Below are 24,478 nucleotides of genomic sequence, written 5' to 3'. Positions count from 1 at the left end.
GAGATAATGACTTTTTCTGATCAGAACTGTGAGATAGAATCTTGGAATTGTGAGAATAAATTCAAAATTTTGAAATATAAACTCAAATTCACCGTTTTTATTCTTTTATTCCACGTCTTCCATAGAATGCAACTTGAAAACGGTCGGATAGGCTCCGCCCACAAAAAAACGTCATGTTTGCAAACACCTTACCCTAGCACCATTTTGGAAAGTACCGTGAGGCATGCGCGTGCTTTCCTCTGAACGTAAACAAGGCGAATGGGTGTTACATCAGTAGCACACAGACTATTTTGTCAGTGTTCTTGGTACCTGATGTGGAAGTACCCTTGCTGTCTATGGAGGGTCAGAGAGCTCTCGAATTTCATTAAAATAATCTTAAGTTGTGTTCTGAAGACGAACGAAGGTCTTAAAGGTTTGGAAGGACGAGAGGGTGAGTAATTAATGACAGAATTTAATTTTTCTTTCGCTGTTGGAAAAAAAACCCCGGCTTGTTTGCTGGAGAGAAACAAAATTTGAACATCCGACAGCTTACAAAAAACTAAAGGTGTGTCCCTTTAAATCAAACCCCGCCCCTGTTTAATAACTCCTCCCAGTTTTATGTATCGAGTCCGCGCTGATCACGTGATCAGGGAAGGGGGAGTATGTGAACTGTATCCTGAGTTGCAGTCCTGTGCCTGCATTCCTCTCATCTAGGATTAGCTTGAAAGGAAAAAAAATCATAAATAATAACAGACGCAGATTGGAATACGGCGCTGAAGCATCTGTTTTCAATCAGGACTAACATTTTAAAGGACGTGATATCCCTGGACGATCGCAGAACTGGATATTTTTTTGCTTTACGTGAGGCGTCTATATAAAGGGCATACAAATGAGAGGAAAAGTAAATAGATACGTCGTTTTTAATTCGCGTTAAACAGGAAAACAAGATGGCTGATGAGCGATAACAAGGGCCAAACGATATCGTCTCCTTTAAGAGCAACAAAGGTATCTGGCTTTAATGCATGAATATTTTAGGCGACTTAGCTTTGTGGGAATGAAAATACATGACATTAGGCTCTAAAAATGAATGCGATTCGTCTCTGCTAAGTGCGGCCAGGTAAACATCAGGCGAAACATGGACAGGGATCAGGTTGTAGATTTTTCTATAATGTTTAACCAACACAGATAGCGAGAGAATAGCTTAGATCATGATAAAATCGCAGCTCTTTGTGGTTTAACGCTACGAGAGGATGTTGGCATACATGTATGCGCGTCAATTGTATGTTCATTCAAAGTCGTGTCACTATAATAGATAAAATAGTCTTTCTAGCTTCACCTCTCTTATAGTTGTAGGGGGCAGAAATCCTATCGAGATAGTGTTACACGAGCAGCACAGAGGCTCAGGTCTACTTTATTATAATTCCAGCAGGGCAAATGTCATGTGCCCTGGGCACAAATCAAATGCGTGATCGACTGCTTCAGTAAATGACTATACAGCTGCTTACGAAAGGACGTTTTCTGCGCTTCAAGAACTTGTGGCGTCACCCTTTTCCTGTTTTAAACTTAGCAAATACATGCTTCCGACCTTACGACGTTTTCATTTGGATCTCACTGGTCTTATCTTGACTGACACTGGATATTAGACGACGTCGCAGCCTTTAACTAGTAGTTTCGTGAGGCATCTGTCACTGAGGCATTTAACGCGTGCTCCGTCTGTCTCCGAGGTTTTGGGTGCCACAAATAGACTGGTAATTGTTTTTTTGACACATATTTACGCTTCTACTCGGTTTTGCCGATAAACGGCTTCATTTACGGTGCCTCAGAAGAATAGCGTCCAGTAACGGTGTTTACAGGTAAAGTAGCATAATTAGTAATCTATATTTTTGCTATTTTCTTAAATAATAGTCATCAGATAAAGCCCGAGAGAAATGGATCACAAACTACTTGCATAAAATAAATTATTATTACTATTACTGCTTTTATTTAGTTATCGGATATAAATGTAAAACTAAAAGTAATCATGTTTCGCTCACCCTAAATTATTATTATCATAATTAGTGCTCTTTCTTTTATTATTATCATTTGTCCATAGATTGTCGAAGTTTCTCTCGTTAAAAAAGGAACCCTGCACGTCAGATTCCTTCTTTCACGCCCGACTGTGGTATTTGATTGCTGACTAACTTTGCCAGGAGCAGAAACGCTCCCTTGGCATGTTTGGGTCTGATCGGCAGCTGTTTCTCTGGGGCTTCTGTGCTCGTATGTTCTTCAACACCTGGATCTAAAGGAAGGAGTCTTAAAAATGAGCGAAACCTTATTGAGACGGTGCTAGAACTTGGTGTTTGCCTTTAACTCAAAACTGGATGTCTGATCAACTGGTTGAGATGGCTGAGAACTGGCGGAACTGCTTCGAGGAGGAACTCATTTGTCCCATTTGTTTGCATGTGTTCGTGGAGCCCGTGCAGCTGCCGTGCAAGCACAACTTCTGCCGGGGCTGCATCAGCGAGGCCTGGGCCAAAGACACGGCCAACGTGCGCTGCCCGGAATGTAACCATGCGTACAACCAGAAACCAAACCTGGAGAAGAATATCAAACTGACTAATATTGTCGAAAAGTTCAACGCGCTGAATGTCGAGAAAGCTCCGGCCGTGTTGCATTGCATTCTGTGTAGGCGAGGGCCTCCTATGCAAGCGCAGAAAGTGTGTCTTCGTTGTAATGCGCCCTGCTGCCAGTCTCACATCCAGACGCATCTCCAGCAGCCCTGTCCCGCTCCTGGACACCTACTGGTGGCTGCTGAGGAGGTCCGGGCTTGGAGCTGCTCGCACCATGATGAGTACAGACTGTATCACTGCGATGTGGAACAGGTGGCGGTCTGCCAGTACTGCTGCTTCTCCAGATGTGCGCCCAACCACGGCCATGCGGTGTGCGACGTGGAAGTACGACGCAATGACATCAGGGTGAGTACTTACTGAACTGAACTTCTCTGTAGGGGTGTAACTAGACTCCTCCAACATCAGGGACTGGGCCCACAGTCCATTTTAGACATCAGAGGTATACTGTGGATTAAGTTATCTTGGTTAGCTCGTGCTCTGGGTTACAGCCCTGTTAAATGCGAGACCCCCTATGAAATTAGTGTATTATCTATTAATTAATTTAAATACATGGTTCTTGAAATTTCTTTTGAGGGAGGTGTGGAGTGTGAATGTGCATTAACTGTGCCTGAAACACCTAGATAAAACAAAGTAGCAGCACCTTTGAGTGAAAGGGATTATTGAAAAAAGAAAAAAAATGTAGGGCGGGGTTTAGTCTATGTGTTGTTGATTGGATGGAGGCAAATCTAAGGACTGAATGATTGAAGAGATCCTGTGTATGTCATCAAAGAGAACTCACTGGAAGTAGTGCTGTCCAACGATTAATCGCGATTAATTGCATTTAAAATAAAAGTTTCTGTTTAGATAATATATATGTGTGTGCTGTGTATATTTAGTATGTATATATAAATACACACATACAGTATATATTTAAGAAAAATGTGTTATGTTTATATATTAAAATATTTATATATGTACATGTAATTACATGTAAATGTTTTCAAAGTGTATACTGTGTGTATTTACATAAATTTGCATAAATATACACAGTATACACATTTATTATGCAGTCAGAATCGTTTATTATGGATGCGATTAATCGCTTGAGAGTGCTAACCGAAAGATAAAAGTTATACAAAAAAAAGTGATTAATCGCGATTAATCGCATCCAAAATAAAAGTTTGTGTGTATATAATAAATGTGTGTGTACTGTGTATATTTATTATGTTCAGTACATATAAATGCACACACGGATGTATATATTTAAGAAAAATGTTGTTTATATATTAAAAATATTTATATATAATATCAATTATACGAATATAATTATACACAGTATACACATATATTATGTAATCAGAAACGTTTATTATGGATGCGATTAATTGCAATTAATCGCTTGACAGCACTAAGTGAAAGATAAAAGTTATACTTTTTTTAGTGCTGAGCAGTGATTAATCGCGATTAATCGCATCCAAAATAAAAGTTTCTGTTTAGATAATATATGTGTGTGTGCTGTGTATATTTATTATGTATATATAAATACACACATACAGTATATATTTAAGAAAAATATGTTATGTTTATATATTAAAATATTTATAGATATACATGTAATTACATGTAAATGTTTTCAAAGTGTGTACTGTGTGTATTTACATAAATTCACATAAATATACACAGTATACACATATATTATGTAATCAGAAACGTTTATTATGGATGCGATTAATCGCTTGAGAGTGCTAACCCAAAGATAAATTTTTTTTAGTGCTGAGCAGTGATTAATCGTGATTAATCGCATCTAAAAATAAAAGTTTCTGTTTGCATAATATATGTGTGTGTGCTGTGTATATTTATTATGTGTATATATAAATACACATACAACATATATTTAAGAATAATATGTTATGTTTATATATTAAAATATTTATATATAATATAAATTACATGAATATACACATGTAAATACATGTAAATGTTTTAAAGTGTATACTGTGTCTGTATTTATATATACATAAATATACACAGTATACACATACATTATGTAATCAGAAACGTTTATTATGGATGCGATTAATCGCAATTAATCGCTTGACAGCACTAAGTGAAAGATAAAAGTTATACATTTTTTTAGTGCTATGTATTTAAGAAAAATGTTGTTTATATATTAAAAATATTTATATATAATATCAATTATATGAATATAAATATATACATGTAAATACATGTAAATATTTTCAAAATACATATTGTGTGTGTATGTCTTTATATATACATAATAAATATACACAGTACACACACATATATTATATAAATGAAAACTTTTATCATTGCCCAGAACTAACATTTTTATTAAAAATTACAGGGATAAAATAATAAAAAAGTATGTATGCATAGGTGAATTGTTCACGTAAGATGCATTTATACATTTTAAATACATTTTTCAGGTAAAACTGAAAAGAAGATTAAAGTTCACGTTTAGCCGAAAACTGAAACCAAAAATAAAGTTTTGGTAGTTAAATTTGGGTCACTAGGTAATTGAACTCTTAAAGCTATTAATGGTGTCGTGTTCTCATTCATAGTTACGATTCTCTGTATTTTAGCTGAACAAATGTTACGTATTGCTACTTTAGGTCAAGTCAAGTCACTGTTATTTATATAGCGTATTAAAAATACAGATTGTGTCAAAGCAGCTTTACAATATTAAACAGGAAATAGTGCATAATAGTGCACTTTAGCATCATTTTTGGTCTGAAGTGCATCAATATTGTCGACAAATTTATCTGATGTGTGCATGAAATAGACACTGACGTGTCAAAATGCATCATTTGAGAAGTGCTTAATAAATGTCACAATTTCGGCCAATGGTTTCAGCCCTCCAAAACTATTTTGGCTAAAACCAGAAATTCTTTTTTGGCATTTCAGTCAAATATTTTTGGTTGACAAATTGCATTACTTATTTAAACAAAATGTCAGAAACATTCTGAAAGCTGGTTTGAAGGCCTATTCATTTAATATAATTATAGTGTAGGAAATTGTATTTATTTAGTAATGTTTTATTGTCCGTATTCATTATCCATTTATACTGTAGCAATAAATAGTAGAAAGAGAAAGTACTTTTCTTTATACTTTTACATATATATATTGACACTGTATCATTTAATTACAGTACTGTGAAATGGCTTAATGAGGAGCAAAATGTAGCCTAATTATAGCAAAAACCTCAATTAGATGTATAGTACTGAGGACTTGAAAGGACTGAACTTTGTCCGCCTAATCAGTTTCATAATTTTTTTTCATCATGAATGGACTTATTAGATATGGATGGGGTGAGGAGCGAACTTCCTTTCAAAGGCTGAAGCAATCACTTCCTCTCGAAACACTAGTTGTGCTGGAACATGAGTTTTTTTTGCTACCATTCCTAGTTACTTCTGTCATATCCTGAGTCTCTCTGCCTTGTCAGCCGAATGTTAACGCCGGTATAATGAGACTGTCAACATTCTTCAGAGCGAGAAATATCGGGACTTCTGCTTTATTAAGTTAACAGAGACTAATGGGCACAAAGTGAGTTAGAATAAGTGCAAAAAAATAGCTTTAGAGCCATTTGTAATGTTCAGTAGCCTTATTGTTCAGGGCAAGTAAAATGGTTATACCTGTTCCAAAAGTTTATCAACTTCGAATGATCTCATTTTAAAGGTAAATTAAGAAGAAAAACTAAATCTATGCTAAGAAGAGATTTTTTTTTTTGGCTCCAAAGAGGTTTATTCTGAGAGTGCTTGATTTGAAATGTTCACTGCAAACGCCACCTACACATTTTCTTCTTTCCTGTGAGACTGATTGCCAAATAGCAGAAAGAAATAATGAGCTTGTACATAAAACAGGCTTTAGTAGCACTTCAGAGAGGAATAGTTATCTTGTTTGCTTTATAGATGAGACTATTTACATAGACTTGTCATGCTGAAGGGTTTATCTCAACATCAAGTTTTTGAATATTGGAAAACTGAATGTTTAATAATCATATACAATCAAATACATACAGTGGGGTCCAAAAGTCCAGTTACACTGATGCAAATGGAGTAATGTTTCAGATTTCTAGGTCACTAATCAAAGAAGTAAATGTGTGACATTCATCATGTGACTCTTTGTCTGGGTTTTTCTCTTTTAGTGATGCTCTTTGGATCATCTTAAATGTGACCCTTGACCACAAAACCAGTCATAAGTCGCACGGGTATATTTGTAGCAATAGCCAACAATGCATTGTATAGGTCAAAATGATCAATTTTTCTTTTATGCCAAAAATCATTAGGATATTAAGTAAAAATATTGATATTTTGTCAATGTCCTACCCTAAATATATCAAAACGTCATTTTTGATTGGTAATATGCATTGCTAAGAACTTTGACGACTTCAATATTTTCAGTTTTCTCAATATTTTGATTTTTTTGCACCCTCAGATTTCAGATTTTCAAATAGTTGTATTACGGCCAAACATTGTCCTATCTTAAAGAGGTCATCGGATGCTAAGTTCACTTTTACATGTTGTTTGAACATTAATGTGTGTTGGCAGTATATGTACACATCTACCCTATAATGATAAAAATCCATGCAGTGTTTTTTAATTAATCTGCAAAAAATAATAATATCCCCTTTTTCAAATCTGTCGTTGTGGCGTCGCACAGACAGAGGCCGCTCCCACGATAGTTGATTGACATGAGCGTCTTACCTCAGATCAGCTGTCACAGTCCAACCTCCATTGTTTCGATGACGGAGCAGGGATGTAAGTTAGACAAGTATATCTCCAATTGAGCGATTGAGGTGTTGTGTTGCTGGATGTAATAATGAACATAATGGTTGTCGTTTACTCCGGACATCTGAGCTGCTGAAGATGCAGTAGATTATGTTTGTTTGTGAAGGGAATGCGCCTCCTGATCTACATATATCCGTCTGTGTCTGCGCGAATCATTCATGATCCAGCTTCACTTACAGCTGAAGTGAGTATAAGGTTTTTTTATGATTCTTTGCGATAACCTTTCCTAATAAAGTGCTAGTTAGCAAGTTTAGCGGCTGAACGCGGCTAAATGCGGCTATAGTAAACAGGCTCGTCGCTCCACAGAGAGAAGAGAGTGCGGGGCGAGCAGAGCTCATTTGCATTTAAAGCAGCCTCGACCAGAATGAAATGATTTTTGCAGAGCTGATTTTGGCAAGGTAAAAAGAGTTTTGTTTTACACTACCATTGAGAATTTTTAACCAAAGTATATTATAGACTTTTCATTAAGACCGTAAAGAATCATATCAACGTGTGGAAAATGGGCATCCGATGACCCCTTTAACAAACCGTACATCACTGGAAAGTTTATTTATTTAGCTTTCAGTCAAAAAAATTGACGCTTATGACTGGTTTTGTGTGTCCAGGGTCACAAATCATGCTGGAGAACATGATCATCAGTTTTTACAAAAACTTCAAAACTCAAACCCAATTAGAAATTCATGTTCACTTTTCAGTCAAACTTACGTTGATAATATAATTTGTAAAAGGAAAGAGTGTAAAGACATTTTTCTATTTTTATTTCCTGCAATAATTTGTCTTGATTCCCAAAGCTACTTATTAAAGCTGTTTTACCTGTCAATTAAACTGTGATTGATATGCTAATGAGAAAATTAGCTGGGACATTCTGCAGTGTAGGAGTGAAAAAACACGCTGTTCCTTCAGCTGCCTCGCAGAATAATGAACTGTTGTGAGGTGAGCTGCTGCTGGACTTGGCAGGGCCGACTTCTGGATGCGTGGAGGAATGCTTTTTAGATGGCCAATGTGTCATGGCTCCTAAAGCAGCCAAGTGTCTGTAAAAGGAGGGGGAAAGAGAGGGAGGAAATGGACACAAGGCTCGCTCTACCCACAGCTGCTGTTGAAAGACACACACATCCCTCTGTTCTTTCTTTCGCAAGTGCATAAATTTAGAGAGTGTGACTCAAGTGGTCCCACAGTAAAACTGCCTGGCCTTCTTTGCTCCCTCGCCTCTTGTTCAGGAATAGGACGTGGGTTCCAGGCAGACACAGGAAGGGAGTGACCTCAGTTCCCTCTCTGCTCCGTTCCCAATAATCCGCCTCCTGTTCGCAGCGATGACATCATGGGAGATCCGTCGGAGGATCACCCTTCTATCTCTTTCCCCTTTTTTATCACAGGAGTCTGCTCGAAACCTGTTTACTTTTTGGGATGATCCAATGACATTCACGCTCCATGCGTTTTAAATATAGGACACAAGCGGTGAGGAATTATGCGTGAATGCCTGGCTCGGTTCACATTTGACCATTTTCTGCAAATTAGTCATGCTCTCGGTTGGACGGGATCATTCGAAATGTAATTGTCCTCCAGATTTTGCTCTAGCAAGACTTGAAAATTGATTGTGGTGTCACTGAATAATTTGAGAGGCCATTCTTATCACACCGCTGCACGCAGGCAAGCCCGGACAGCGTTATGCGACTCTCTCGGTCGGCCTTGAGAAACGTTCAGTACAGTCGAGTGACTTCAGATGTTTGGAATCACAGTCATATTATTGTGAAAGTGGTGAATACCATGCACTGTTTGCACCCGTGACATGTTCTGCATAGGATCACATAAACATGTAATCATTTCGAAGAAAGTGTTCTGGAATGAACTGCGAAAGCAAACTTTGAGTGAAACGAGTCTGGTAGGAAAATAAGGAGGATGTGGAGCCGTAAGCAAGCTTGCCTTATCAGCTAGGCACGTTGCCGGCAATGTCTTTTGTGATGGCGATTCATCTGGACAAATCTGCTGCTGCAGATGAATGTACGATGAGATTATGTGGAAGCAGTTTGTACTGTAATATGGTGCTTTGCTTCATCATGCTGGGTGCCGTGCCATTTCCCATTGTCATCATGCCTCTGCCAAGATAAACAGACCTCTAGTGTTTTTTATAATATTAGATGAACTGTTCAAACAGGTTAAAACAGATGTCTGTTTTTGCATCAAGGTAATTTCTGTCCACCCTTTGTCTTTATGTTTAACAAACCGCTAAAGTGCCTTGAAACGCACAGTGTTATTCTATATGTTGACGAAATTTCAACTGAAACAGGAAGACAGGGTGGGACATATCGAGCAGCCCCACCCTTCTTTTTAAATAACCAGTAGCCTTCCCTTTATATCACAGCTTGGGCCAGAGCCATTGAGCTTGGTAAAGCCGCATTTGACAGCTTATGACAGCCTTTAGATTGAATATGAAACTGTTACTAAAGCAAAACAGTGATTATAGTGAAGCTGAGGATGTGTGGTTTAAAAAGTGTGTTATCTCTTCTACTCGTCAGCGCTGTTTGTCAGACCGTTTCTCCTCCTAATCTCATCCATATCACTGTAAATTATACCATTCTGTGGTCACTTTGGTTATGTTGACAAAAGTTAGCCTCTTTTCAGGTGCTGCGTAGTATCATCGCGCCTGCTGCACTCATGGTACGGCAACAAAGTTCCTTGATTATTACGCCGGAATGAGTATAGTTCCTAGCCATATCAGCCTAGAAAATTGCAACTTTTCATTTTCCGTCGGTCTTTGTACACGATGTAACTACAGCAGAGTCAAGTTTTAAACAGGAAAAATATCGAAACTCTTTGGTCATTTTTGAGCGGGATGCTAACGGTCTAATCAGATTCAGATTTTTATTACTGCAAAAAAAAAAAACGATTACTCAATTAATCACCAGAATAATCGACAGATTACTCGATTATAATTGTTAGTGACATATCAGTTAGAGACTGTAAGTTTTGAATGCCTATATTTTGTAACTGCGATTTTTGTCATTGTTTTGGAGCGCACTAGCTTATAGATAACCTTAAAGCTAACATATTCATGCTAAAAACACCTTCAGTTTAGATTTCATATGGACTTTATTTCTTACTATTAAAATAGCATTTATTACAAAAGTAAAATGTGTATCATTAACTGTGTTGTTGTGTAAACAACCAGGTAATGTTAAGGTACATGAAACTTGATGCATTTTTTAGGCATAATGAAAACTTGCAGTTTAGTAGGTAAATCAGATGTTGATTCATTAACCGCTTTGTCTGATAAAGTGAGTTCATTCAGAGAAGAATTTGGCCAATGTTAAAATGGTAACTTGTGTTTGTGTGATCCTTTTTGAATTATTAATTCAAATTAAATATCATTTATTTGTTGTAGGGGTGGTGAAACAGTACAAAAATGCTTGTGTAAGCATAGAGCACATGTAAAAGTAAGATTGAATGTATATTAGATGAATATATTCAGTATGTATAGATGCCCAATACAGTCAGTTCAGCAATTCCAAATAAGCTTTAAATAGATTCAGTTATATATAGTTTGAATCTGTCCTTAGTTACAATACAGCATCTCGACTGAGGTGATTTAGACTTTTTACATTAAAGCCCCATTGTTGAACAGCAATATGTGGTTGGTGTATATAGTTATCAATCTAAATTCATTTTTAGCAACCTATTTCTATTAATAGCAACCTAGATCTATTTCAGTTTTGCATCCTTTTTATAGGACATGTTTAAAAAAAGGGATATGTGTCTACATTTTAAATAAGTTGATTAAGAATTAATTGTTTTTCTACAATTAACTGAATATTGGTTAACTGTAGTATGTCAAAATGTTAATATTGTTGTATGATTTAATGTTGGATGCAGTCCATAAGATCAAGACCTCTGACGTGGGACAGGCCATAATCACCATTTAAAGGGATAGTTCACCCAAAAATGAAAATTCTGTTGTTCCAAACCTGTAAAACCTTAATCACAAATTAAGATTTTTTTTTAATGAAATCCAAAAGGTTTCTGACCCTGCATTAATGCAACTGACACATTCAAGGCCCAGAAAGATAGTAAGGACATTGTTAAAATAGTCCATGTGACAACAGTGGCTCAACTGTTATGAAGGTACGAGAATACTATTTGTGTGCAAGGAAAACAAAAATAATAACTTTATTAAACCGTTTCTTCTCTTCCGTGTAAGTCTTTGACACGCATTCAGTTGTGTTGCTGTCTATGCAGGGTCAGAAAGCTCTCGGATTTCATCAAAAATATCTTAATTTGTGTTCTGAAGATGAATGAAAGTCTTATGGGTTTGGAATGACATGAGGGTGAGTAATAATGACTGAATTAATAACTATCACTTTAAAAGGGGATGTAAATATAAACGTGCTCATTATCTAGGTACTTTCGATGATAGGTTAGTTATATGTTAGATAGTAGTTTATGAAATAGTTCTCACTGCAAAATACTCTGTTCACACGGAAAGGTTACTGTATTCATGAAAAGTGTCAGGTGTGTAGGTAGGATGTGTCTATACTGACCTTTCTTTGAGAGGTTATGTACTCTCATCTGTTTCATGAAATCATGCACCATTTATTAAAAAATTGTCAGTTTTTCATCTGTGCTTATGAATGAATACTGTGAAGTACACGTGAGGTTTTGTCCATTTATAAGTGAATTGTAAGTTACCGCTGTGCATTCAGAGCACTGTGCTGTTTGCAGATTTCACATCGAGCTGCCAAGATGCTTGACCTTTTGTCTTTGCTGTACGTAGGTTGTTTTGAGTCACTTACAAACTGCGGAAATAAATCAACTCAATCCAGCATTTAGCTGTGAAATTCACACACGCCCCTCACACTACCCCACAAAACCAGATTATTCTGGTCTCAGTCTGAGCTCCAATCTTCTTCACCTTTAAAAGCTTAAAAAAGCCATCAACAAGCCTATCATCAGGCTTTGCGTCGCTGCAATTAAATGGCTTACATTTATCACAGAAACAGTTTATTGTCCGTAGACGTCTGTAGGTTCTTTAGTTGCTACCTTCCGTGCTCCCAATCAAAGGAGATTGACAGATCGTATCTGCACATCTGCGTGTTTTGAAACGAGAAGCGCTCGCACAGATGTATAGTACACGGATACATTCATATGCACGCCAACAATTGTATCAAATTAAAAACCTTAAATAAAAGGTCCTCTTTTGATTGCTGATAAGCTCAACGGCACCAGGAGTGCAGTCATTTTCTGTAACTTCCTGCTGGTGTGTTGCGTGAGGCTTTGGCCATTGTCGAGCTGAAGATGTACGGTTTCCTGTACTCGTAACCGTGTGTAATCAGTGACTCAGTCTGATACCACTGTTGACATGGTGCTCGAAATGCCAGTATGTAAGACCAAAGTAATGGTACACACATCTGTTAAAAATTATTGATCTGTTCCACACCGTAGTGAGCTGTTCTGCTGCCTACATAGACAGCTGCCTTTAATGACAGCACGCTAACTGAAATGGAACGCTCTACATGGGCAGCAGCTTTGCTCACCACACAAACAGATCTCCTCACGCAAAGCTCAAGACAGATCAAATTACAATAGACTTTGAATTTGGCATTAACATGCTGCTAAGTGAATGAAGTGATCATAAGCACAAAATTTCATAACACTGTAAGGACAGCAAAAACAGTCAAACTTTGAAATATTTTTACTATTTAAAAGAACTGTTTTCTATTTGAATATATTTTAAAATGTAATTTATTCCTGTGATTTCAAAGCTGAATTTTCAGCATCATTACTCCAGTCACATGATCCTTCAGATATCATTCTAATATTCTGATTTGCTGCTCAGAAAACATTTATTATTATTATTATTATTATTATTATTACTATGTTGAAAACATCTGAGTAGAATTTTTTCAGGTTTCTTTGATGAATAGAAAGTTCAGAAGAACAGCATTTATTTGAAATAGAAATCATTTGTAACATTATAAATGTATTTATCATCACTTGATCAATTTAAAGCATTCTTGCTAAGTAAAAGTATTAATTTCTGTAATTTCATTCTGTCAAAAAAAATATACTGACTCTTTATTTCAGATAAATGCTGATCTTTGGATCTTTCTATTCATCAAAGAATCCTGAAAAAATGTACTATAATAAATGTTTCTTGAACAGCAAATCAGCATATTAGAATGATTTCTGAAGGATCATGTGACACTGCAGACTGGAGTAATGATGCTGAAAATTTAGCTTTGATCACAGAAATAAATTACATTTTAAAATATATTCAAATAGAAAACACTTATTTTAAATAGTAAAAAAATTTCAGAATTTTACTTTTTTTTGCTGTATTTTGGATCAAATAAATGCTTGGTGAGCAGAGACTTCTTTAAAAACATTAAAGATCATACTGTTCAAAAATTGTGTATATATATATATATATATATATATATATATATATATATGCTGTAAAAATTGTAACAATGCAATGTGCTTCAAATAAAAATACAAAAATAAAAATACTTGATAACTGTACCTCTAACTGTACCATTATTTTTAACTCTTAATTATAAAAAAATAAATTACTGTAACAATGCAATTGTGCCTTAAAGTAAAAAATATTCTGCTACAAGTTACAATACAAATATGTCATAAATTCTTCACTTTTAAATGTTAAACCTTACACATATTTATTTATTGGTTTATTTTACAAACTGGAGGGATTTATAAGTGCTTCTTGTTACAAATCTGTTAACATGCTGTAAACTTCTGTCTACAAAAATGTTGGAAATTATACAAATGTGAAAATAAATTGATCCTGACACGCTGTGTTATAAGCAGTGTGCATTTATTGTAAACCAAGCTGATTTGAGACACTGAAAACACTGGATAATAAGCTGTAAATCAATACAGCGCATTAATTTCAGACAGACTAAACTGCAGCCTTTGGTGATTTCATAATCACAATAAGTCATATTCCAGGTTTTTTTTTTTTAAAGCGGACATCGGATGCACATTTTCCACAAGTTGGTGTGATTTCTCAGGTCTTCATGAAATGTCTGTAACATACTTTAGTTAAAATCCCTCAATGGTAGTGTAAAACAACGCCCTTTTTACTTGGTCAAAAACAGCTCTTTAAAAACAGCGTCCCATGTTGGTGCATGTCTCTTTAAATGCTAATGAGCTCTGCTCGCCCCGCCCCTCTCTTCCATTTTTTGTGTATTCTGTGGCACGTTACCATCGAAAACAAAACTAATCCACTGCGTCCTCAGTGGCTCTGATGTCGAGAGAAAATGAAGACTCTTATGTTCCCTTTTAGATCCAACTACAAAACACCTGCATTGCTTACAAGTCATTGTTGTCACTACAGCTGGCTGAGGACAGAAATGTGCTAATATGGAACATTCTGTCAGCAGTTGTGGGCGGGGCCTGAGCAATGTGATGTCATATTGCGCATAAAATTAAAATGGCTTAATAATTGAGGATGTTTAAGTTTCTTGGAGATTAAAAAATAAAAAGTGAATGGATTTTTATCATTGTGGGGTGGTTGCATTTACACATTTATGTGCAAACACAATGTAAAAGTGAATTTTGCATCTGATGTCCCCTTTAATTGCGCAGCCCTATGTATTTATCATTTCGACTCACAAAACCCCATATCTATGTATGTATCAGTAATACAGCAAGTTCCCTGATTGGTGGATTTCACTTCATAATTGTGGGCAATGTAGTGTTTCATTGTTAATTTGCCATTTAAACAGTTTAAAAAAAAAAAGTTGAAATGACACTGACTTGTGAGCTTGAAGCTCATGTCTGTTTCACTATGGAGAAAATGAATGTGATTTTTACTTCCGCACAGTTGCGCTCTATCGGTGTCCATGGCGACCAGTGACCGCTGTTAACTGTTGACTGTAGAGATGCTGTTTGTTTGCCTGGCACCCGTGCAGGGGTTTGCAGGAGCCTGGGTTGCTGCAGGCCCCAAGAATGTGTCTCCTCTCATGTGACCTATAGATCCTGCAGCGGTCCCGTGCACATCTCACTATGCTGGGATAACATGACAATCTGTCACTGACACTGCAAGAAGCCCGTGCAAACAAAGGGAGAGATAGCGAGCAAAATGAGAGCCCGAGACGGCCTTGCCCCCTCACGCTCTGCTTCAAATTTCCACACTTATTAATGCGCACACTCGTGCATGCACAATGCGCGTTATTGTTGTCGTGACAGCCGCATTCTCCCTTTGCAATCGGCCGATTGCATGTTGCACGGACATTTGTGTGATTAAATGACTAAATTGGCTTGTTATTCAGCATCCTGTGGACTTTGGTGTGGTGAGGTGCAGTGTTCTTCTTGTGGGCATGTGAGACCGAGTATAAAGGGGATTATAAAAGCTTCAGCACACTGTCAGGCTTTGATTTGGCTGGGGGATGGGGGAGCTTTGGGGTTAGTGGCTTCCTCTGAATCCAATTTAAAACCTGTCCAGACACCTAATAGCAGGCAGAATCACAAAGCAAATGTGTGCGTGCGATTCTGATGAATTAGTCTCATTGCCGACATGTTTTGTTTTCCTCATTTGCTGTAATAAGATTTTTTTGGATGTCACATTGAGGGCCTGCAGGTTTTTTGGGGCTGTATTTTGATGTAAATGGGGAAAAAATATTTCAAAACATAGTTCATAGTTCAGTTGTTGCAGTGCGTTATGGGATTACCTTCTCTGCAAATGTTTTTAATCATTATCCTCAAATGAAGATGATGTGCAACAGTGATGCACTACCAGTCAAAAGTTTTTGAACAGTAAGATTTTTAATGTTTTTAAAGAAGTCTCTTCTGCTCACCAAGTAAAGTACAGCAAAAGCAGTAAAATTTTGAAATATTATTACTATTTAAAATAACTGCTTTCTATTTGAATATATTTTAAAATGTAATTTATTCTTGTAATTAAAGCTACATTTTCAGCATCATTACTCCAGTCTTCAGTGTCAGATTCTTCAGAAATTATTCTAATATGCTGATTTGCTGTTTAAGAAACATTTATTATTATTATTATTATTATTATTATTATTAATATTTAAATTTTTTTTTTTTTTTCAGGATAGCTTCTGTGACATTATACACTATACCATTTAAAGGTTTGGAGTCAGTACATATATATATTTTTAGAAATAGCAGAAATTAACCATTTTATTTAGCAAGGGTGCTTTAAATTGATCAAAAGTTATGATAAAGACATTTATAATGTTACAAAAGATTTCTGTTTCAGATAAATGCTGAAAAAATTCTACTTAAAAAAATTCAAAAAATAATAATAATAAATGTTTTATTGAGAAGCAAATCAGCATATTAGAATGATTTCTGAAGGATCATGTGACACTGAACACTGGAGTAATGATGCTGAAAATTCAGCTTTGAAATCACAGGAATAAATTACATTTTAAAATATATTCAAATAGAAACATTTATTTTAAATAGTAAAAAATATTTCAAAACGTTACTGTTTTTGCTGTACTTTGGATCAAGTAAATGCAGGCTTGGTGAGCAGAAGAGCCTTCTTTAAAAACATTAAAAATCTTAGTGTTCAAAAATATTTGATAGTATATATAATTTGTATTATTTTTTTTTATTTTGTATTTATTTCCACCCCATTTTTAGCAAATTCACATCATTTGTAAATAAAATAAAAAGCCTTCAACCAGCTCATAGATCACAGACTCCTGAAGTTTTTTTTTTGGTCATCTGAGCCCATCTGACACAGCAAAATATTTCCTTGTAAACCCCTTTGAGATTTTATTTTGATTGTTTATCATTTCAAATTATTTACAGTATAGAGCTGCAAGATGTATTCACAAAAAATTCTATCTATCTATCTATCTATCTATCTATCTATCTATCTATGTATCTATCTGTCTGTCTGTCTATCTGTCTATCATCTATCTGTCTATGATGTTATATAGTGCATCTGCAGGATGTTTGGTCTTATTTTGGGAGTAGATGGAGAGTGCATTGCTTTTGTTAGCTTCGGTTTGACTTTAAAATGAAAAATATTTTTAAAAATAGTTTATAGTTCAGGCGTTCCTTGATCCTGGAGTCGTTCTGTTTTTTTTTTGTTTTTTTTTAAGCTTGACAGATCATAAATCTGTGAAAAAAGGTTTGATTTGTGTTGTTTTTCCCTCCCTTCAGCATATGTTAATGAAGCAGCAGGATCGCATTGACGATCGAGTGAAAGACATCGAGGAGCAGCTGTATAAGTTGGAGTCTGACAAACTACTGGTGGAGGTAAGGAGCTGTTGATAGGAGCATGCACACACACGCTTCTGTCTTCCTCTGTCTATCTGTCTGCATGTGTCTCCCCTCACCCTCTACTGCAGCTAATGAATATGTAAGAGGCTGTTTTTGGTATGACATTGGCAGCGTCTGTGCTTAAGACCTTTTCTCCCTCTCTGCAGTTTTATTTTTTGTTGTTTAAGGAAAATGAATTAGACAAGTATGTTGTACTACAAAATAATACTGTCAAGAAGAGGTTTGGTGAAATTCTCCATGTTTTGGATTTAGATAAAAAATATATAAATAACAAATAATATTGAAGAGAACTTAAAAAAACAAATCAGAAATATGCAAGAAAAGAAAAATGGTGTTTCTTAACATTAGTTAATGTATTAACTATCATGAATGAACAATACATTTATTCCACTATTTATTAATCTTTGTTAATGTTAGTTAATAAAAATACAGTCATTCAGTGTTAGTTCTTATTAGTTCACAGTGCATTAACTAATGTTAATAAACAACTTGTGATTTTAATAATGCATTAGTAAATGCTGAAATTAACATTAACTAAGGTTAATAAATGCTGTAGAAGTATTGTTTATTCTTAGTTCATGTTAACTAATGTAGTGAACTAATATTAACTAATGAACTTCTAAGGAATCTAATGCAATCAAATCATAAACATGTTTCGTTCAACCTGCATACATGGGGGGAAAAAAACAACAAAAGTGAAAGATTACAGAAAGAGCTAAGTTGTGCTGACACACGTGGAATGTTTTCATATTAAGCTATGAAAACAAAATTATCAGGAACAAAATCTGAACTTTTTATGACTGACTCATCTCAACTGACATAATAACCTGCACTTTCGACATAAATATGACTGTGTTGTTAACATTAACGAAAACAAAAATGAAAAAGTTTTCATTAATTAAAAAGGAAACCTGAAATAAAATACAGTGTACCTATTAAATTATTAAAAATTAATTTATAATATTATAAACTAATATTAAATAAAATACCTAAACTCCAAAAAGTCTTGGCAACTAACTGAATAAGTTAAAGTTGAAGTATTGAAATGATTAAAACTTAAATAAAATAAAACTAAATAGTTATTTTTTAAATTGCAAGAGCAAATAACAAAATTAGTAGAACTTAAATTGAAATTAAAATCAAGACTGAAAATATAAAAACCAAAGCTATTTTGAAATAATGATAAATATTATAAGAGTATATAAATAACACTGAAACATGCACAGAAAAATTGTTAAATAATCAAATTAGGACACATATCTAAGCAAAATGCAGTTTAATGGTTGGTAAAGTAAAATGTTTATCTGTATACAAGCTTTTCTAAATCAAAAAGGTTGTGAAAGTAAGTAATTAAAATTCTTAAATATAATTTAGACAGCACAGATACCCAGTTCAGGTTCATTTATTAATCAACTTTGTCTCTTATGTTTTCTCCTAAAATTTGTAGCCCAGATCATTTGGTTTTGGGAGAAATATTTAAGAAGTTGTTCATATTAAAATCTGTTTTGATTTCTTTTGTGAAATATCTTTTGATTGCATACTTTAGTAAAGTCTGAGCACAGTTTGAGACATTGTAATCTTTTCTGAAACTAGAAACTGAAACATGAAATTGGGGATTTTTCTTGGAGTTAACATATGACAGAGAAATTAAACCTCTTTATTTACTTTCAGTTTAAAGTGACTGAGACATCAAAAAGATATCTTTAGTGTTGTATTCAGTTTCTTTTTCTACAGAGAGCTGTCTAAATGTTTACAATAAGGGAGACTATAGAAATTCAGTATGCGTCCTTGTGTGTGTGTGTGTTGTGCAGGATAAGGTACGGCAGCTGAAGGAGGAGGTGCGTGTGCAGTATCACAAAATGCACCAGCTCTTAGAAGATGACCTGGGGAGAACTCTAGAGGTGCTGGATAAAGCACACTCCAAATACTGCCAGGAGAACTCGACGCAAACCCTCCAGCTCAATGAACGCCGCCAGGAGGCCAAGAAACTGCTCAGCTCTGTCCAAGTTGTGTTTGACAAGGCAGAGGATATTAACATTATGAAGGTGAGGTCGATTCTCTCTCTTTCACCCTTCACAGATGCCTTCATCTGCTCGTCCTTCACTGTCTACGATATCCCACAATCCTTTGTGTGTGCGGTTTGGATGCTGCTGGCGTAAAAACGCTGTCTGATGAAGTGTTTGAAAGAAATAAATTCATTCTTAAATGTCATTTTTGATTAATGTAAACAACTTTTAGTTCAGAATTCTTTTGTTTTCCACATATGATTCCATGCCTAGCGAGAAAAAAGCAGTGGAGTGATTAAATATGCTCCCTGTTTTTGATTATTAAACATGATGTCATGGTGTCTGAAATCACTTTCCTTCATATAAAAACTCAGTCTGTCTGACTGGGCAGTAAGGCAGCTGTCTTGGTTTTCGGACACTGTAAATATTTCCCTGAACGCACTCCCATCCCACATACTCTCATAAACACACAGTGTGAATGTGCCCATACCTGTGTGAAATGTTTCCCTGTCTGTGTGTGGTTGTTATCAGCAGATCTGCACTTCCAGATTTTTCCGTGTTTATACACAAAGAGGCAGTCAAGCAGCAGCTTGTAGACTGCAGAAGAGATTAATATTTTGTTCTGTTTTCTTTTGCTTTGCAGAACACAAAACCAGTAAAAATACTCATGGACAGGTATGAGCCGAAGTGCAGAAATGTATATAAATTGAATACCAAATCACATTTTAAATAAGTAGTAATCTGGTTATGTGTAATGGTCTTTTTTACAGATCACAGTCATGCACAGGCAGTGTTCTGCCTCCGTACAAAGTGGGTCATCTTAATTCCAAAATATTCCTGTCTGAAGTCTCAAAAAAGGAAAAGAACTTGAGAAAAATACTGGAAGGTAAGAAAAACTTAAGTGGTTTAGGGTCGAACATCTTTTCTAATTGCGGACTCTAGAATAAAACAATGATAACAAAATGCCACTAGCCATAATACGTTTTTCAGCACGTTTATGTCATTTGGTAGAAGCAAGCCAAGGTAAACATACTAATGTTGATTTTTTTTTTGCACCTTTACATTAAAATGCAATTTAAAAAGGGAATTTCTTAATTAAAATTAATTTAGATATTTTTGATGGCATAAAATACAGGGCAGTTGTCTTAAATATAAGATTATTTTACCTTTTTATGACAAAGCAAGGTTAGTTCAGGTTGTGAAATGTCATTCTGTGCAACTCCCTAGAAACTTGTATATACTTATTATAATTCATGGTATTTGTAAAAATACTTTGGTAACACCTTTACATTTAGGCCCCATTTATTAACATTAGTTAATGCACTAAAGAAACAGTTCACCTAAAAATGAAAATTCTGTCATGAATTACTCACCCTCATGTTTTTCTGAACCCGTAAGAGCTTCGTTCATCTTCAGAAAACAAATTAAGATATTTTTGATGAAATCCAAAAGCTTTCTGGCCCTCCATAGACGGCAACGCAACTGACACTTTCAAGGCCTATAAAGGTAGTAATGACATCGATAAAATGATCCATGTGACAACTGTAGGTTCAACTGTAATGTTATGAAGCTATGAGAATACTTTTTGTGCGCAAAGAAAACAAAAATAACAGCTTTATTTAACAATTTCTTTTCTTCTTTGTAAGTCTTTGACGCGCATTGATATCAAAACATGCGTGTGATACTGCTAACGCAGGAGCTGGCATTGGGGTCATTATATTGAAAAAAGGTTTGTCAACCCCATATGAAACCACCATGAATACAAGAATTACACTGACTAGTAGGGTTGCCCCCTAATAGTCGACCAACCGTTAGTCGATGAGAAGAGGCTTGGTTGACAAAAAATTGTATTAGCTGCTTAGTCGCAGAAAAAAAATTCCCCAGGAAGTGCCAAAGTCACGCGGTCCATAACGGACAGATTGTTAACAGCTGGTGTTTGTGGTAATATAGTACTTCAGGCAGGACATCCAAACACTCGCCTATCATTCATCATCCTTAAATATGGCTTTTCATCTAGATGTATGTAGTAGCAACTTTACATCACAGTTCAATCTAATGCAGAGTGTGGAAGCTGAACAGTAGCATGCTCACCGCATGACAAATGGAGGCGCTGTGCGGTCACTTGCTCTTAAAATACTCTGTCATTTTTGGTCATACAGATAGAAGTAATACATTTTTCGAATCTGTAAAGACTTGTTTATTTACGTTTGTTTGTGTGCACTTACAATAACAACGAAACGTGCTTTTGTAAAATAATTCAGGCAAACAGGAGGCGCTTTCTGCCGTCTCGGCCTCTGTGAACTTGAGCGCGAAACTACGAACTCCGTGTATACTTGCCTTACAGACATGAAAAAATGTATCTATAGAGAGTGAAATGTCTACTTTTAAATAAACCAATTCAAATAAAAAACAGATATTCTCAGATTAAGTAATCCATTTGAAACATGCATACAGGCGCATCACTACTGCGGAGACGACGAGTCAGTGTTGCCGACTTCATCTCTTAAGATGAAAAACAAAAAAAGCACTAGTTTATCAATAAATTATTAAAACGTTAATGCAAATGTTTTCCCATGACACATTCATAATTATTATATCTGTTATTATATTATTATATCTTATATAATTATTATATAATGCTTAAAATGAATGACTACTAGTCGACCAGTAAAAATTTTAGTCAAGGGCAGCCCTACTGACTAGATTTAAACTAGATTTTAAATTATTTTTCAGTTTCTTTATATCTTATTCACCATCGACCATCATCCTCAAAAAACAACAACAAAAAAACAATAAAAACATGCAAGTAACAAGAAATATTGTACTTTAAACTGAATTTTAGCCCCTTTTACATGTATAGTCTTTACTGGTAAATTACCATTAAGAGACCATTAAGTGAACCGGACCTTTTTAAAAATACCGGTATATTCATTCCGGTAATCTGCCGGTATGAGCATGTACGAATTCAGAACGCACTGATGTAAGATGTCTACGCTGGGTCAATCAAGAGCTGTTGAAATTTAAAACTCAACAGTTCTGGGCCAATCATAAAATTCTGAAGCAGCTGACACATTTACTCCACGCTGTCCAATACGATGTCTCTGGGCCAAAAGCAGCTGCATGAATGTGAACGTTGACACAAAAATTAAAACAAAAACACTGATGTTTTACCTCTCCATGTTTACACAACACCGGGAGGTGCAGCCGTTTAGAGGTCATTTCTGGTTAATGATGTCACAGATTTTACCGGTATTTAGAAACTGATATGTGAATGGATCTTTACTGGTAAAAAGACGGAACATCATTACCTGAATAAACAGCGCATTTTTGTATTTACCAGTATAGCCGTTCAGTAATTTGACATCAATTTACTGGTATTACTGTGTGAAAGGGGCTTTTGGTTGTTGGTTTGTTTGGTTGCACATCATGTAAATCTTCTAGGTCCTAAAGCACAGCCATTCGAGATCACCGATTTTGCTTGTAAAAATATTTCTGTTCAACAAACTGTTTTTCCCACAAATCAAACTCTTTGTCCTCCTTGTTTCCAGCACCATTCAGTACTCCCGCGCACTTCCTCCAGAGCATTTCTGTCCACCCCTCCAGTGTGAATACCGCCGGGGGTGAGAAACGCAAACACTCCACGGCCTTCCCTGAAAGCAGCACCAGCCTGCTGGAGTCCTCATCCGGCCCCATGAGCAAACAGCAGTTCCTGGGTCAAGGTTCCAACTCCACAGACGGGCCAACATCGCAGCCGCCCATGGCTCCCTGTAGCTCCACCCAGCACATTGTAGGCCTCAGCAGTAGCAGCAGCGCCCAGTCTGTCCATCATTCCAGCTCCGTTTTTACTCCTGCCGACTACCCCAACCCTAGCTCGTCCCAGCAGGCCATGCTGCCGCAGTATGGCGGCCGTAAGATTCTCATGTGCACGATGGACAACTGCTACTGCTCTAGTGTCCCCTCCATATCGAATCACCGCGGCCATCCTCCATACCCGCGCTCGGGATCGTTCCCTTGGACACAGGACTACACCCACCCCCTGCCCTCAACTCCCTCAATGTCCCAGCCTTTACAGGGGCTCTCCATGCACGACTGGATCGACGCCTCACAGAGCCACAGGCACCCTGATTTCTATGGATTGTATGGGCAATCTTCCACTAAACCATACGTCACCAGTTAACTTCCACTGCATCACTGGTTTATCTCCAATAACTCGCCCATTTCCTTAAGGTTTGGTCACATTTGTGAAATTTAGGCAAAATTTTCCATGCAAAAACAGGTCCATTGTCAATAGAGATGAGAAGCAAGATCTGTCCACCCCAGTGTTGCCAAGTCCACATTTTTCCCACGGTTCCCTGACAAATGTATTTTATCCCCTAGAATGCAATTTTTAATGGGGGACCTCCCCCTCGAAATGCGTTTGGGATAGTTTTGAGGTTTTTTTTTAGTAGCAGTTGGGTGGGTTTTAATGTGAAAACCTGGCAACCCTGGTCCACCCTCATGCGAAATTCTCAATTGCGTGGATTCCTATTAAAATGACTGGACTTTGCCCACAATTTTTGCCAAACAATGGCAAATGTGACCGCACCTTTAGACCTTTTTCCCGCCTGTCTTTAGAAATCAGGCTTATTAAAATCACAATCAAAAGGACAGCACTTTCTAGCATGCAATGCAAGCCTCTCGGCTTCAAAACACCGATCTCTTCCAACTTAAGCATTAAAACCCTTTCTGTCCCTATGTAAAACATGATAAGGGAACCTTTCTTTGAGAAATGTGGAGGCGGGACCCAGTTGAGTTTTGAAAATTACAAACAGATTTTGGATAA

At 36.2% G+C, this 24,478-nt stretch overlaps 1 protein-coding gene across 3 annotated transcripts; it reads left to right on the top strand.

Moving 5' to 3' along the window:
- The first annotated feature begins 619 nt into the window (after positions 1 to 619).
- On the top strand, positions 620 to 24,068 carry trim8a (tripartite motif containing 8a). 3 transcript variants are annotated; one of them, XM_051125935.1, is made up of 7 exons: positions 620 to 984; positions 2,072 to 2,933; positions 17,531 to 17,626; positions 19,462 to 19,695; positions 20,300 to 20,331; positions 20,427 to 20,542; positions 23,205 to 24,068. In XM_051125935.1, exons 2-7 carry the CDS (start codon positions 2,340 to 2,342, stop codon positions 23,831 to 23,833), a joined length of 1,701 nt encoding a protein of 566 aa, XP_050981892.1. In that variant the 5' UTR covers positions 620 to 984; positions 2,072 to 2,339; the 3' UTR covers positions 23,834 to 24,068. The 3 variants fall into 3 exon arrangements, with proteins under 3 accessions (XP_050981892.1, XP_050981891.1, XP_050981890.1); XM_051125934.1 differs by having other exon boundaries at positions 620 to 1,832; XM_051125933.1 differs by having other exon boundaries at positions 620 to 2,933.
- The last annotated feature ends 410 nt before the right edge of the window (positions 24,069 to 24,478 follow it).

Source organism: Labeo rohita, chromosome 13 (assembly GCF_022985175.1).
Source record: "Labeo rohita strain BAU-BD-2019 chromosome 13, IGBB_LRoh.1.0, whole genome shotgun sequence".
In the NCBI taxonomy this organism is placed as follows: domain Eukaryota; kingdom Metazoa; phylum Chordata; class Actinopteri; order Cypriniformes; family Cyprinidae; genus Labeo; species Labeo rohita.
This window is presented reverse-complemented; position numbering and strand designations above follow the sequence as displayed.

What these genes read in the sequence shown, in the direction of transcription:
- trim8a (XM_051125935.1), top strand. Translation starts at nt 2,340, where the DNA reads ATGTCTGATCAACTGGTTGAGATGGCTGAGAACTGGCGGAACTGCTTC. An exon ending in AGGATATTAACATTATGAAG is followed by an intron (nt 19,696 to 20,299) that starts GTGAGGTCGATT and finishes TTTGCTTTGCAG; the next exon opens with AACACAAAACCAGTAAAAAT. An exon ending in CTTGAGAAAAATACTGGAAG is followed by an intron (nt 20,543 to 23,204) that starts GTAAGAAAAACT and finishes CCTTGTTTCCAG; the next exon opens with CACCATTCAGTACTCCCGCG.